At 37.6% G+C, this 15,219-nt stretch overlaps 1 protein-coding gene across 1 annotated transcript in view; it reads left to right on the forward strand.

The window, feature by feature from the left end:
- Positions 1–15,219, forward strand: part of IWS1 (IWS1 homolog (S. cerevisiae)) — a 75,341-nt gene that overhangs the window by 41,796 nt on the left and 18,326 nt on the right. Inside the window, exons 7-9 of the mRNA XM_006876204.1 lie at positions 7,346–7,443; positions 13,410–13,560; positions 14,491–14,573. Coding sequence (XP_006876266.1) covers positions 7,346–7,443; positions 13,410–13,560; positions 14,491–14,573 — 332 coding nt within the window. The remainder of the gene's footprint in view (positions 1–7,345; positions 7,444–13,409; positions 13,561–14,490; positions 14,574–15,219) is intronic.

The raw sequence follows: 15,219 nt of genomic DNA on the forward strand, positions 1-15,219 counted from the left end.
CTAAAGAAGGTATTTGAAATGAACAAATTATTGGTTTTGCAGAATTCTGTCATGTGATCTCCAGCATCATTTCTGTCACCAAGGCCATATTTTCCAACTACTGGTCCTTCCTCTTTGCTCCCAACCTTTGCATTCCAATCACCAGTAATGATCAATACATCTTGATTGCATGCTTGATTGATTTTAGGTTGAAGAAGTTGGTAGAATTCTTCTGTTTCATCTTCATTGGCTTTAGTGGTTGGTGCGTAAATTTGAATGATAGTGGTATTAACTGGGCTTCCCTATAGGTGCATGGATATTATCTCATCACAGACAGTGTTGTACCTCATAACTGATCTGGATATTCTTTGTGACAGTGAATGCAACATCATTCCTCTTCAATTTGTTATTTTTGGCATAGTAAACCATGTAGTTGTCAGATTCAAAATGGCCAATACCAGTCCATTTCAGCTCACTAGTGCTTAACATATCGATGTTTATGTGTTCCGTTTCATTTTTTGACAACTTGTAATTTTCCCAGATAAAATACTTAGTACATTCCATGTTCTGATTTTCAGTGCATGTTTACAGCTGTTTCTCTTCATTTTGAGTTGTGCCCCATCTGAAAATGAAGGTCCCACAGGCTTTTCACCCACGGGCTTTACTCCTTTCGGTTCATCATGGTCAGCTCTACTTTGAGGAGGCAGCTCTTCCCCAGTCACATTTTGAGTGCCTTCCAACCTGAGAGGTTCATTTTCTGGCACTATATCTGACAGTGTTTCTCTGCTACTCATAAGGTTTTCAGTGACTTAAATATTCGGAAGTAGTTCATCACTCTTTTTTCCTAATCTGTCTTTGTCTGTTAGTCCACCATTGTTGGCCCTGCTGGTACTTGAAATACTGGTGGCACAGCAACTCACAAGCCACCACAGTACAACAAACTGACAGACGAGTGGTGGATGTAAGAGATTAAGCGACATAAATTATATATGTTTTTGTTCTTAATTGCTGTGTCATAAGTTCCAACTCATAGCAACCCCTTATAGTGTTTCCAAGGCTTTAAATCTTTATCTGAGCAGAAAGCATGCTCTTTCTTCTGCTAGATTATATATGAGAATGTTTAAAATGGCAAATTAGAATTCCAGAAGGAGAGGGAAAAATATACATAGAAGAAAACAATTATTTAAAGAAACAATACATAAAGCCACATAAGACTCAAGAAGCCCAACAAACCACATGCAGGATAAATAAAAGTAACTCTACAGTTAAAATACGTAATGAAACTGCAAGAAACCAAAGAAAACAAGGAAATCTTAAAGGCTACTTGAGGGAAGAAAAGTGGACTAGAACCTCCAACTTTTGGTTAGCAACTGAACACACTGACCATTTGTACCACCCAGAGATTCCCTAGCAGATGTAAACCCTGATTTTATAATACATTTCATTAAATATACTAACTGCTTCAATTAAAGAACAAAGATTGTTAGACTGGTATACTCTGATTCCAAAAGGTTTATCTGAAACAGAAGTGATGGAAAAGATTTCATGTGTTCAGTGGGTTAACCAAAATTAGCTATACTATTGTCTGAGAGAAGTAGTTCTTAAGGCATTAAAAACAGAAAACCTGAATTCAGATAAAGAAGCTCACTTTAGAGAAAAGATTTTAAAATTATATGTACCTGGTATCCCAGTTTTACATATGTATATATAAAACAAACATGGATAAAACTACATAGAAAAATGGAGAAATTTGTAATCCAACTGGAATGTAACTGATAGAAAAAGCAGGACAGAATAACCACAGATGAGTCTCTTTATATAATCTGAATGCAAGCCCTTTACTGGTTATAAAATTTTTTTTTAAATATTTTCTTCCATTTTGTGACTTGTCTTTTTACTTTCTTAATGAAGTCTTGGGATGCATTGTTGTTATTGTTAAGTGCCATTAAGATGGTTCCAACTCATAACTACCTTATATAGGGTTTCCAAGGAACAACTAGTGGGTTTGAACTGCTCACCTTTTGGTTAGCAGTCCATTGCTTATCTGACAGCACTATACCAGGAGTCCAAAAGTAGTTAATTTTAATATAGATCAAATTTAACGTTATTTTCCTTTATGATGAAAGCTTTTGTGTGTGTGTGTGTGTGAATGCTTTTTGAATGCTTGCTTACATTCAAGATCATGAAGCTATTTTACTGAGTTACCTTATAGAAGCTCTATTATTATTTTGTCTTCTTCATTTAAGTTTATAGTCTACCTGGAATTGATTTTTTGTGTAGCATAACGTAGTAGTCAAGATTTTTTCCCATTTGGAATATCCAGTTGACCCAGGACCATTTATTAAAAAGGTCATCCTTCACCACTAATCTGCAGTGCCATCTTTGTCTTGAGTCATGTGTATCTAAACTACCTTTCCTGCTGGTCTCTATGTATCCTTGCAACTCTCATACATAATTTGATAATTGGGAGTTTATGTTTCTAGTCTTAGTTTTCAAGGTGGACTTGACTATTCTTTGACTGTATATCTTTCAACCATGCTTTCCCCCAAAAAATAAAAAAAATTTGCAAAGGGTAGATATTTTATGAATATAAAGCAATGAAATTGAAATTTTATAATAAAATTATCAACCAAAATACCCGTGCTATTTAGAAGTTTAAAACCTTCTTGTTAAACAGTTTTTGGGTCAAAAGAAGGGATTTGTATTATTGCTAAAGCAAGAGAATGTGAGTAGATGAATTTAGACTCTAATTCAAGTTGGTAAAACTAAAAAAGTAAACTTAAAGAAGACAGGATGGAAAAAAACCACTCAATGAATATTCTGGAGGCTGTATGCCAGACTACTGTGGGTATTGCCCTCATGGAGCTCATACTCATTTAATTAATTGCAAGATTGTACTGTCCTAGTCCTGGATCAGGTGCAGTACTGCAGGTTAATACACTAGGCCACAAGGACGGTTTGAGCTGCGAGGTCTGCTGTGCAAACTCACCAGCTGCACCTCAGAAACCTTACACAGGGTCGCTGTGAGTCGCAACCAACTCGACGGCACTTAACAACAATCCTAGTTTTGTTGAGGAGTTCATTGTAAATTGGTTATAGGTTCAGTTTAGTGAGAAAAACAGCATAATAGGTGAACCATTTGGGAAGGTTGTTTAAGTGTGGCACAAAAATTAAATGCTGTAAAGAAAAGATTAACCATTTCAGTTACATAAAAATGAGAAAAAATTATGCCTGGAAAACATTATGAAAAGTAAATCCAAACTATATAAATAATTGGGGATTGTGCAGTTTCTGTCATGGAGGACTAATTTCCCTAATTTTTTAAAGTGTTTTTGTACACCAGTGGGAAAATGATGAACAACCTAACAGAAATTGGTCATAGAATATTGAGAATTCACAGAGAAAGAATTCCAGATGACTTTAAAAAAATGAATTCAATAGTCTAAATAGCATTTTATCATAAGCTTGATAAATTGTAGTGTATGCTTTGCAAGGTTTTTGTATAATTAATTTTTGTTATTGTTGAGAATATACACTGTAGAGGTTACACCAGTTCAAACAAATTGCTCTGAAAAATAGGAAAAATGCCAAATCATATGCACTGTACAAGAATACAAATAAACTTATATTTGACTGTCTCCTGGTTGACATTTAAAGTATACAAAGACAATGGCAAACCCCCTTAAATATTAGTCTGCTAATTAAAAACCCTATACAGGGTACCTGTGGATTGGAATTGACTCGACGGCACTTAACAACAATAATTTAAAAGTTTGAGTCACTTAACAGAGGGCCAGTCAGAACTGAATGTTCTTCCTAGTATGAGAGGAAGGGAGAGGAAAGAAGGAGAGTATCTGCACACTTCCTGAGATACCTGGATGATGTTTGAAAGCTCAGAATGTGTAGTAGACAGAAAAGAAAAGGGAATAAGGCCTACATCTGTGGCAGAAGCTTGCCTTTATACCAAGCACCTAATTTTTAAAGCTTCACAGTGCCACTTCTGATCAAGAATGTCTGTAGAAATTCACCAATCAATATTCTTAAGAGTGACTTCTGCATGGACATAACAACTTTCCATCTTTCTATATATGGAACCGTATCTTCAGGGTAAGGAGGAGTCATGTTGCCCACAAAGGAATAACTTGTCTTCTTCAAGGGCTTTTTTGTCTGTGTTCGATGGTCACCAGATAGGCTCTTAAGACCCTAGATAAAGTGGGGCACCATCTTTTCATTGACGGCTGCTTGCCTTAATCCCCAAAGACCCAGGTCACTATCATGTAATAGCCAAAACCCAGTACCAATGTCTTCACCATGAAGACAGCTTGAACCTCTACTTCTGTGAATTTTTTTTTTAAAGAATGTATATGTGAAAGCATGATGAAATTAGGAATAATTGGCAGACAGGGGCATTGACCTAAGTGTAGAGCCCAGCTGTTCCCTTAAGGAATTTCTATTTCTTCAAAATGTATGACCTTTTGCATAACAAGTAAAGCTGTATAGTGGGTTCAAACATATTTTTAAAAAGTTTATAAAACGTTCCTCTAATACGATAAGTGATGAAGAGACTTAATCCAGTATTAAGAGAATTTAATGTAGTTAAGCCAGTTTCAGTTGTTGTTAAGTATATAATTTATAGCAATCCTTTTTGTAATGCCTGGGTTTCTTGCAGTAATTGCAAGTGCTCGGTTTAGTGCTTCCAGAAGGTTTCAATTTGTTCTGCTAGTTGTTGTTAAGTGCCATCAATTCAGTTCCGACCCATAGCGACCCTGTAAAGGGTTTCCAAGGAGCAGCTGGTGAGCTTGAACCGCCAACCTTGCAGTTCAAATGGCTTTGCAGTCTGGCGCATTAACCCACAGCGCCACGCCAGGACTACGTTCTGCTGGTTAGGAGATTGTAATTGTTATAATTAGCTTCCAAAGTGTGAGAAAGCTCGTAAACTATACTAGCCAGATCTGCCGTGAGAGCTGCTTTCTAATCTAGTCAGTGCCTTCTTGCTAGAGCTGAAAGTTCAGAATTTAGGAGAAATATGAATACTGCATTAAGTGTTCCAGTAGCCCCAGGACATAATGGATCAATCCCAGCTATCCACAACTTGTTCATGCGAGGTGTAAACCATCTTTACACCTCTTGCCCACTTCTGGAGCAGCTCCACTTTTGAGCTTTAAGATCTCAGTTGCTACTCACTAAAATATAATGTAGAACATTGCTTTTGTGAACTCCACTCAACAAGAATTTTCAATTCCTTAGCATACTTGTAAGGGTCTTTCATCAGTTTTGGAAAACATCAGCAATTTATGTAATCTCGGACATGTCCAAGGGATAATAGTAATATGGGAGGATCTTCAGTATCTACACTGGGATGGATTTTAAAAGGCATTTTAGTAATAGCTTTCATTTACTCAGATTCTTTGGAGAAAAAGGAAGTTCAGACAAAGTATTAGTAAAATCTTTAGTAGCGTCACAGAAGCATGGAGGCAGAAAAGGATACAAAAGAAAGTCAGCTAGCAGTGGAGATGATCCCCGGACAGCTTGAGTTTTTGTTGCTAAAGTGCCGTGGTTTCAGTTCCAACTCATAATAACCCTGTAGAAGGTTTCCAAGGAGCGAATGGTGGGTTTGAACTACCTACCTTTTGATTAGCAATCCAGTTCTTACCCTATAGAGTCGCACCAGGACTCCATTGCAAATCCCTGTTTGATATAATTTTGAAACATTTTCCCCTAGAGAAATAATTTTACTTTCATTACATCTAGAAGTTTCAGAACTCCAATTTAAAAAAAAAAAGCATCTCATTGTTTCTGTTTCATTGAGCCTTTCATTTTTAACTGGCTACACAGAAGATTCAGTTTATATAATTCAAAAGAACCGTAAAGTAAGTGGCTACCCATTTCCCAGACTGTCTAGTGAGAAAATGCATAGCAGATGGGTACAAACATCTGAACCACAGTGTTTGCCCCTATTTTGGGCCAGAGACTCAGTAGGGAATGACCCATTATCTCCAGACATGGCTTTCCTGGTGGTACTGTAGGATATAAGCACTGGACTGCTAACTGCAAAGTTGGTGGTTCATATCCAACAGCCACTCTTCAGGAACCCTATATATAGTGACTGTCAGTCAGAACCAACTTGATGACACTTCAGAACAACATCTTAAAAGAAGGTTTGAGTTTATTCAAAGTGTTTTGGACTCTCAGACACAAAATTCTGATGGAAATCTCCGTGTGGTTTGGACAGTATTTTGTTTGCACCAGTATGTGCCTTATGCTTCTGGCCCATCCCCTGAACTGGATTATCCTGACACAGGAGTCTTGAACTGATCTTTCATGGCTGGCAATTTCCCTACTGGCATTTACTAGTCATCCTGTACTATTTATATCTTGCTGGTTTATAGAGCCTGAGTTTCTCAAACTCAAAAATTAGGATAATAAATTACTTAGAACTTCATAATACTGCCAGTAGCAGAGCCAAAATTTGACAACAAATCTTAATAAGACCAAAATGGAAATTGACAAAACAAAACTAGAATTCAAAAATTCTCAGAGCTCAACGCAAGAAAGTGGAGCTCAAGATTCCAATGGAATTTACTCTAGACTGTCCTGAGAATTCATAGAAGTGGATGAACTTTTGTAGATTCATTTTGGTGCCTGAACTCCAGATCCTTGTCCACTTGGGGCTACTGAAAATAATCCCACTTCTGACAACAAGAAATATCGAATAGAAAACTGGGACTTTTTATTAAAATTTAACAAAACTTTACATTTTTGAAGAAACAAAATAATCTAGGACAGACAGTCCCCTGTAAGGCATCACAAAAGTACTGCAGCAAAAGGAAATTCTCACTGAATTTAAATACAGAGAATCCAGGAATTTACAAGAATAATCTGATTGGTTGACATTTATAAAAGCATGCTTTAACAGACACAACACAATAAAAAATCTTTAACATTAGTCTGCTAATTGTTAAGTTTGAGTCTAATAGCCTATCTTAGGGATATTGTTAGGGAGCATTCTGTGAGAGGAAGGAAGGAGGGTTCCTATAGACTTCCTGAGGTATGCTTGGTAGATGACTTTTGAAAGTCAGCTCAGAATAAGCAGTAAATAGGAGAGGGAAAAAAAAGCACTAAGGCCTGCATCTTTGGCAGAAGTCTCTCCTTAGACCAAGTACTTATTTTGAGCTCCTTCACATCTAAAAGAAAATTGGTAGTATTGGTTGTAAGGGTAGGAGAGAACTTAGCTGTATAGTTTTTTATAACTGTTTTTTTTTTCCTATGTATATGTATTTTTAAAACATGCAGAAAATTAAAAACAATATAAAGAGAATCCTTAAGGAGCTTGTTGTAACTTTGCTTAACTTACCCTGACTTTTAGGGTTTTAACCAAGAAGATTTGGAAGAAGAAAAAGGTGAAACACACATAAAAAATGCAGAAGATTCAGATTCTGATGATAACATAAAGAGAGGAAAACAGTAAGTTTGTTTTTTTTAAAAAGAATTTGTTGAAGACAACTCAAAAGATTTGAGGTATAGAGGCTTTGTATTTTCTTACTGAGTTCCTGGTTAAGTATAGGAGAGAATCTGTCCCATTTTCCCCCTCTACTTCTCTATATTTAGTGCTGTTACTTAATTATTTGGTATTGTTTTATTTGCCTGGTGCCCAGATATCTTAATTTATTCAATTACATTTATTTGGCTCTAGATCCTTAATTTATGGCTCATCAAGTAAACACTTCGGAAAAATAACATTGCTATCGTTAGCTGCCATAGAGTCAGTTCCGACTCATTCACCTTACGCACACGAGAACAAAATACTGCCTGGTCCTGTGCCGTTTTCACAATCATTAACTCTTGAGCCCATTCATTGCTGCTTCCACTGTGCCGATCCATCACCTTGGGGATCTACCTCTTTTTCTTTGACTCTCCCCTTTACCAAGCATGGTGTCCTTTTCCAAGGACTGGTTCCTCCTGATAATATGTCCAAAGTCTGAGAGATGAAGTCATACTATGATAGCTTTTAAGGAGCAAGAATGTGCTTCTACCAGCACACATTTGTTTGTTCTTCAGGCAGTGCATGGTACTGTAGTATGCCTTTCCAACACTATAACTCAAATGCATCCATTCTTGTTTGGTGTTCCTTATTTATTGTCCAATTTTCACATGCATAGGAGGCTATTAAAAATACCGTGACTTGAGTAAGGTGCACCTTAGTCTTCAGACTGACATCTTTGCACTTGAACGCTTTAAAGAGATCTTGTGCAGCAGATTTGCCTAATGCAGCATGTCGTTTGATTTCTTGACTCAGGAATCCTATGCAGAGTCACTATGAGGTGGAACTGACTTGACGGCACTTAACAACAGTTTCCTGTGAGGTTTATCTTGACTGATCATACGAAGTTTCTCTACTGGCTCTTAATGATGAGACCCTCTCAAGAATAGATTTGATGCACTTTAGAATAGACACTGTACTGCATACTGCAAGGTCAGTGTTTCAGATTCACTTGCCTCTTTTTTTTAAACCTGTACAGGGGCGCTATATCAGAAACAGCTTGTTGGCACTTAACAGCAACTTCACAATGGGAGATTCCTTTGAGGTGGAGGTTTAAATATGCCTCCATCCTCCAACTTTTTTTTTTTTTTACCAATTCTGACACTAACAGGTCCCTCCCATTACACTCTGCTTCTGTGTTGATTTAAAAATTCATTGCAGTGGCCACATAGATCTCATGATTATGGGGTTTATTAGGACTTAACAGTTTACAGCTCAGGATAAGGAAAGATTCAAGCAGGATACAGTTCTTTGACCAGGATAGCCTCTTTTCAGCAGTGTCCACAAACACACTCAAGTACTTGGTGTCTCTTAGCTCTTTGGCCTCTGCCCTACTCTGGCGAGTGTTACAAAACTCATTTAGTTCTGCCTATAAATGCCCAGGAGTCCTGGTGTGGTGCTGTGGGTTAATGTGCCAGACTGCAAAGCCATTTGAACTGCAAGGTCAGCTGTTCAGGCTCACCAGCTGCTCCTTGGAAACCCTATACAGGGTCACTGTGAGTTGGAACCGACTCTACAGCACTTAATGACAACATAAAAGCCCAAGGAGTCCTGTTGTGACACTATAGGATAATCACTTTACCACAAAGTTGGTGGTTAAAACTCAATAGCCACTCCTTGGAAACCCTATGAAGTCGCTATGAAAACAACTAATAAATGCCCAAAGGCACCCCATTCCACCTGTAAACCTGTGCCCAAAGGTACTCAGCTCTGGGTCTGTGGGTTGGCAATCCTAGCTCCCACCAGCAAGCTTCCTTCCTAAAGGCATTCACCTTTCTTGCTCCATGGGCTGGGAAGTCCACTGTACCATCTTTTGCTGAACTCCTGGTTTTGTTGCCTGTTTCCCCTCCTTGTCTGCCACTACTTCTCTGTCTCTGGTGTTATAGCTGTCTGCTGAATCTCGTGTCCACAGGGTATGCTCCCCTTCTAGCTCTTTTTTCTTGACTATATTGAGATCTTCCCTTTTCTAATTTTGGGATGGCTCCTTTTAAAACTAGTAGGATTGACCAATTCTCTTCTTAGGGTTCCATGGAACTTATTTGAATGGTCCCACTCCACAAAGATGCCTCTTAGTTTATTGGCAAACTATTTAATCTCCTTGGTGAGTCACAAGCATCTAATAATTTGTGTAGTCCCTGACTTGATGGCACCTAAAACAACAACAACATCCTGGTGTAGTGCTGTATTATAAGCATTGGATTGCAAGGTCAGTTTGAACCACAGTGTTTTAGTTTAAACTCAGCAGCTGTTACTTGGAAACCGTATACAGGGCTCCATAAGTTGGAACCAACTCCACAGCAGTTAAAAACAACAAAGCTAGTCAGTCAGTGGTAGTTATAAAAACAATGGCTAGAAGGGTCTTGTTAAGTAGTTCACTGTAGTGCATTATATATAAATAATAAAAATACTCATAAAACTGAACACCCTCCTATTCCAAAAAAGAAAGAGAACTAAAATTGAAATATCATAGTTGTGTCCCGTAAATGAAAACTCCTTCTTAAACTAATATACACAAATGTGAATATGATATATGAAAAGGCCAAAACTAGTTGTTAAGTGCTATGGAGTCAGTTCTGACTTATAGCAACCCGGTATAGCAGGGGTGGAGAGCTCTTTTCTGCCAAAATTTATAATATTGTTCTTGAGCCATACAACATTGTTGTTATTAAGTGCCGTCGAGTCGATTCCAACCGTTAGTGACCCTGTATAGGATTTCTAAGGAGTGACTGATGAGCTTGAACTACTAACCTTGAAAAAAAAAACCAACAACTTAAAAATTAGCCTGTCGTACTTGGTTAGGAGTGCTTGTGTGGTGCTGTAGGTTAATGCGCTGAACTGCAAAGTTGGTTTAAACCACAAAGTCAGCAGTTTAAGCTACCAGCCACTACCCAGAAACCCTATACAGGGTCACTGTGGGCCAGAACCGACTTAATGGCACTTAACAACAACAATATTTGGTTAAAATTTTAATTAACTCACCCCTAATGTGATGGACCACGGGGTCAGCGGTTCAAGTTCACCAGCCACTCCTCGGAAACCTTGTACAGGGTCACTTTGAGTCAGAACTGACTCTGTAGCACTTAACAACAACAAAAGTAATGTGATAGAATCCTGGAGTGTTGCTATGGGTTAATGTGCCCGGGCTGCAAAGTTGATTTGAACTGCAAGGTTGGCAATTCAAGCTCATTAGTCGCTCCTTGGAAACCCTGTCCAGGGTCACTAGACTCGATGACATTTAATATCAGTGTGATGGCTGGAACTATGGTTGCCTTGACAGGGCCAGACCAAATGATTTCTTGGGTCTTATACAGAGTCCTGGTGTGGCGCTGTGGGTTAATGCACCAGACTGCATAGCCATTTGAACTGCAAGGTTGGCGGTTCAGGCTCACCAGCTGATCTTTGGAAACCCTATACAGGGTTGCTATGGGTCAGAACCGACTCGATGGCACTTAACAACAGCAACAATACAGCCTGTGGGCTGGACGTTTTCCACCCCTGCTGTATAAGGTTTCTGAGGCTGTAAATCTTGGTGGGGGTAGAAAGCCTCATCATTCTCCCTTGGAGTCATTGGTGGGCTTGAACTGCCAACCTTGTGATTGACAAGTCAGTACTTACTCTACAGAGCTACCATGCTCTCTTCTAAAATGAGTAGCATTTAATATACAACAGAATAGCACAGAAGTTGAGCATGTCTAGGATGATCCATTCTTTTTAAAACATAGTAACCACTTGAGATGGTCTCTAAATTCAGCCAGAATATATTAAAGGTTGTACTTCGACTTTTGTGGCATTGCTTCTGTTTTCTTCAGCTTCAGCATGAACTTACGCAGGAGTAGTTCCTGTCAGCTTTATCGTGACTGATGATAATGAGTTTCTTCATTGGCTCTGGACGATGAGACCATCTCAAGAATAGATTTGATGAACTGAACCAAAGACCACAAGAGTTGCAGAAAGACATCAACACATGAAGAAAGAAAGAGGTCATTAAAAAGACGGAAAAAAGGAAAAGACGAAAGTGGATGTCAGGAATGATTGAAACTTGCTCCTACAGAACCTAAAAGGAATAGAAGAAAAGAAATGAGACAAAAGAGCTCAACAAAAGATTTCAAAGAGCATCTTGAGAAGACCAAGTATTTTGATGGCATGTACAAAGACATAGAGTTATAAAACCCAAAAGGAAGAAAACAATCATCATTTCTCAGTTTGAAAATGGAAGATAAATTCAAAACTTGAATTGCATTTTTGAAGGATTTATGTGCAAAAATTCAAGAAGCATCAAAAGAAGATGGAAGTATCCAATCTGTCTGGGCGAGACTGATGAAAGGAGCTGGGGATAGTACTCATGTGGTACAATAGTGAATAATTACTATCAGGACTGACTGTGAGGGTTGGAAATGTATAGATAGACATTTTGTAGCAAAAGGAGGGGAGTGGTTGACTTTGCAGGCCAGATGCGGAGTCCCCTGGGACCATCAAGGGATAAGAGTGGAGTGCGGGACCCTACCCAGAGAAACAGTGACGCCAGAGATGGAGGCAGAGACGATGACATGGAGAGATGGAGTAGCTGAGAGCTCTAGACCCAGAGAGGGAGAGAGACTGTGTGCTGATGACCAGGGGCCAGGCTTGTGGGGTGTACCCTTTGGTTGGTTGATGATTCATGGAGGGGATTGTAACTATGACAATGAAACGATGTATGATAGGATGAATGTAAAACAAATGTTCTCCCATGTAAACTATCTCATAATTCAAAATAAAACAGTTTTTTAAAAAAGAAGGTAGAAGGACTACACGGGGTTATTTTACCAAAAAGAACTGGTTGATGTTCAGTAACCACTGAAAGCAATATCTGTTACTGAAGTAAGAAGTTCAAGCTGTATTGAAGGCATTGGTGAAAACAAGACTCGAGGAATTCACAGAATATCAACTGACTTGCTCAACAAACAGATGCAACACTGAAAGACTTGTCTACTGTAAGAAAGTTGAAAGGGCAGCCACAGTAAGAGATATAAGAAAAGGTGATCAAAGGGGATGAGAAAATTATAGCACAGTATCATTAATATCACATGCTGACAAATTTTGCTAAAGGTAATTAAAACATGAATGTAGCCGTATATCAGGAGAGAACTTCTAGAAGGCCAAGCTATATTCAGAAAAGAACGTGGGGAAGGGTTTTCACTGCTAATTTCAGATGTATCTTAGTCCAAACCAGAGAATACTAGAAAGATGTTTGCCTGTATTTTATCAAATATGTGATATAATTTGATTGTATGGGGAACCTTATGAAGAACAGTAATTCCAAAACACTGATTATACTCTTGTGGAGTCTTTACATAGATCACAAGGCATTCGAACAATATAAAGGATGCTGCATGATTTAAAATTGGCATAGGTGTATGGCAGGGTTGTATCCTTTCACCTAAATTCATTTGTATACTGTACACGTAATTTAGGAAGATAAGCTTTATGAAGAAAACTACTTCATCAGGATTAGAGCAAGACTGATTAACTGCCGTTTGCAGATGACACAGCTTGCCAAAAAACGAAGATGACATTAAGCACTTGCTGATGAAAGGATTACTCCTGAATGTGAAGAAAAAGAAAATCCTCAAAATTGGATTGATAAGCAACTTCATGATAAATGGAGAAAAAGTTGAATTGTGAATAGGTGGTTTAGGATTAGGCAACATTTTGTTAGCACATAAGATCACCATGATTTGGAGCTGACTTGACAATAACAACAACACAGCTCCTTGCACTTTTTTAAAAAAGAAGGTAGCACTTCATTAGTATTGAGGAAGTTGGTGGGTCTTACTTGTGATAAAAATGAAATATGTATGTAAAGGATAACTTGTATTTAGGTCTTTTCAGCTTTTTTTGTGTTGCTGTTTAGTATGGATTTCATGTCAGATTTTGAAATGATGCTGCAGCGGAAGAAAAGCATGAGTGGCAAGCGCAGACGCAACCGTGATGGTGGCACTTTTATTAGTGATGCAGATGATGTTGTGAGCGCCATGATCATCAAGATGAATGAAGCTGCTGAGGTTAGAGTGGTCCACTTCTAGACTCATCTTTTCTTTCCCTCATGTAATTGGCTAGGTGACTTTTTTCTTCTTTGAGCTTAACTCCTACTTAAGCTATATTTAATATACTTTGTTTTTTGTAATAAAGCATACTTTTCTAAATTTTAAACATGTAAGTAATTTTAATTTATAAAAGGTGCTAAGAACTCCTTTGTTCAACTCTCACCTCTTATCAAGGGACTGCATTTAACTCATTGCATTTTTAAAAATATATTAAATGTTTTAGTTGGCTACATTTTACATATATATAAAGCATGTCCTGATCTTTTAGAGACAACTTACTGAAGTATTATGGATTCAATGAAAATAATTAAAGAGTAGAAGGAAAACTAGTTAGATAGCTAAATTAAGACTGATTATGTGTGGCTAATAATTCAAACTGGGTGATAGGTATATAACAGGGGTGTGTTTTTCTGTATTCTACTTTTGTATATATTTTAAATTTTCCATAATGAAAACATTAAGAAAAAAATGTCCAAGTAGATACTGTAACCCATCTTTGATGATAACATCCCATTTTCATATTAGCCTCATACCTGAAAAAATATTCCTGATATAAACCAAATTTCCCTGACTTTAACTTGTACCTTGAATAGACTCTTTGAAAACATAGCCGTTATACCACTATTTTAAATAAAAATGATTTATCTTAACTTGTAATTGTTAAAGGCATTTGCTCTAGTAGTTTTTTGGGGATTTGAGCAACACAGATTCAGAGTCTGGGACTCTGTAAAAAATCCATTCTTCAGTTATTCTTTCTTATAGGAAAAGTTGTTTCTCTGAGAAACTGACAGTTTCTTTCATTTTAAGGTTTAGAATTATAGTGGTTAGTAATAAATAGTACTGCTATTTTAAAAAAATCATTTTTCTCTCCTTCCCACCCTTTTATAGGAAGACAGGCAGTTAAACAATCAAAAGAAGCCAGCACTGAAAAAATTAACTTTGTTACCTACCGTTGTTATGCACCTTAAGAAGTAAGTATTTTGCTTTCTAATTTTCCCCCCCTTTTAATGGAATGTTGGAGCCCTGGTGTGATGCTATCGGATAAGCACTGGACTGGTAGCCATGAATTCAGCAGCTCAAACCCACCAGTTGCTTTTGGAAACCCTACACAGAGTCACTATGAGTTGGAACCAACTGGACAGCACACAGCAACAAAAATGGGATATTCAGAGTATGCACTAGTCTTTTGTAAATATTGAATAATGATAGCCTTCTGTCAATTTCCAGAACAATAATAGTGGATAGAATTTTCTAAATTGTTTCTTTCTCATTAATTTTTCTTAAACCTTTGATGCTTGATACAAAAAGAACAAACAACTAAAGTGATAATAATGAATAAAATTTAGTAACTGCTGATTTTGGGTTTTTTTAGATAGTTTGGGCTCTGGTAAGTTGCATCTTTTTTTCCAGTTTGAATAGGAACAGAGCAAGCCCAGGGAGACACTGTTTGGAAGAAAGTAGATGGTACAAGGTTTATATGACCACCAAATGTATTTGAGTCCTCTTGTATCATAAATATGTCATTGGAATAATGATGCCTTTTCTTAATAGAACCTTGTAACCAAGCACTTTTCATTCATTTTTCGCATGTTCCTGAACTTTTAAGCGTCAACTTTG

The sequence above is a fragment of the Chrysochloris asiatica genome, unplaced genomic scaffold, assembly GCF_000296735.1.
Source record: "Chrysochloris asiatica unplaced genomic scaffold, ChrAsi1.0 scaffold00363, whole genome shotgun sequence".
NCBI classification, from domain to species: domain Eukaryota; kingdom Metazoa; phylum Chordata; class Mammalia; order Afrosoricida; family Chrysochloridae; genus Chrysochloris; species Chrysochloris asiatica.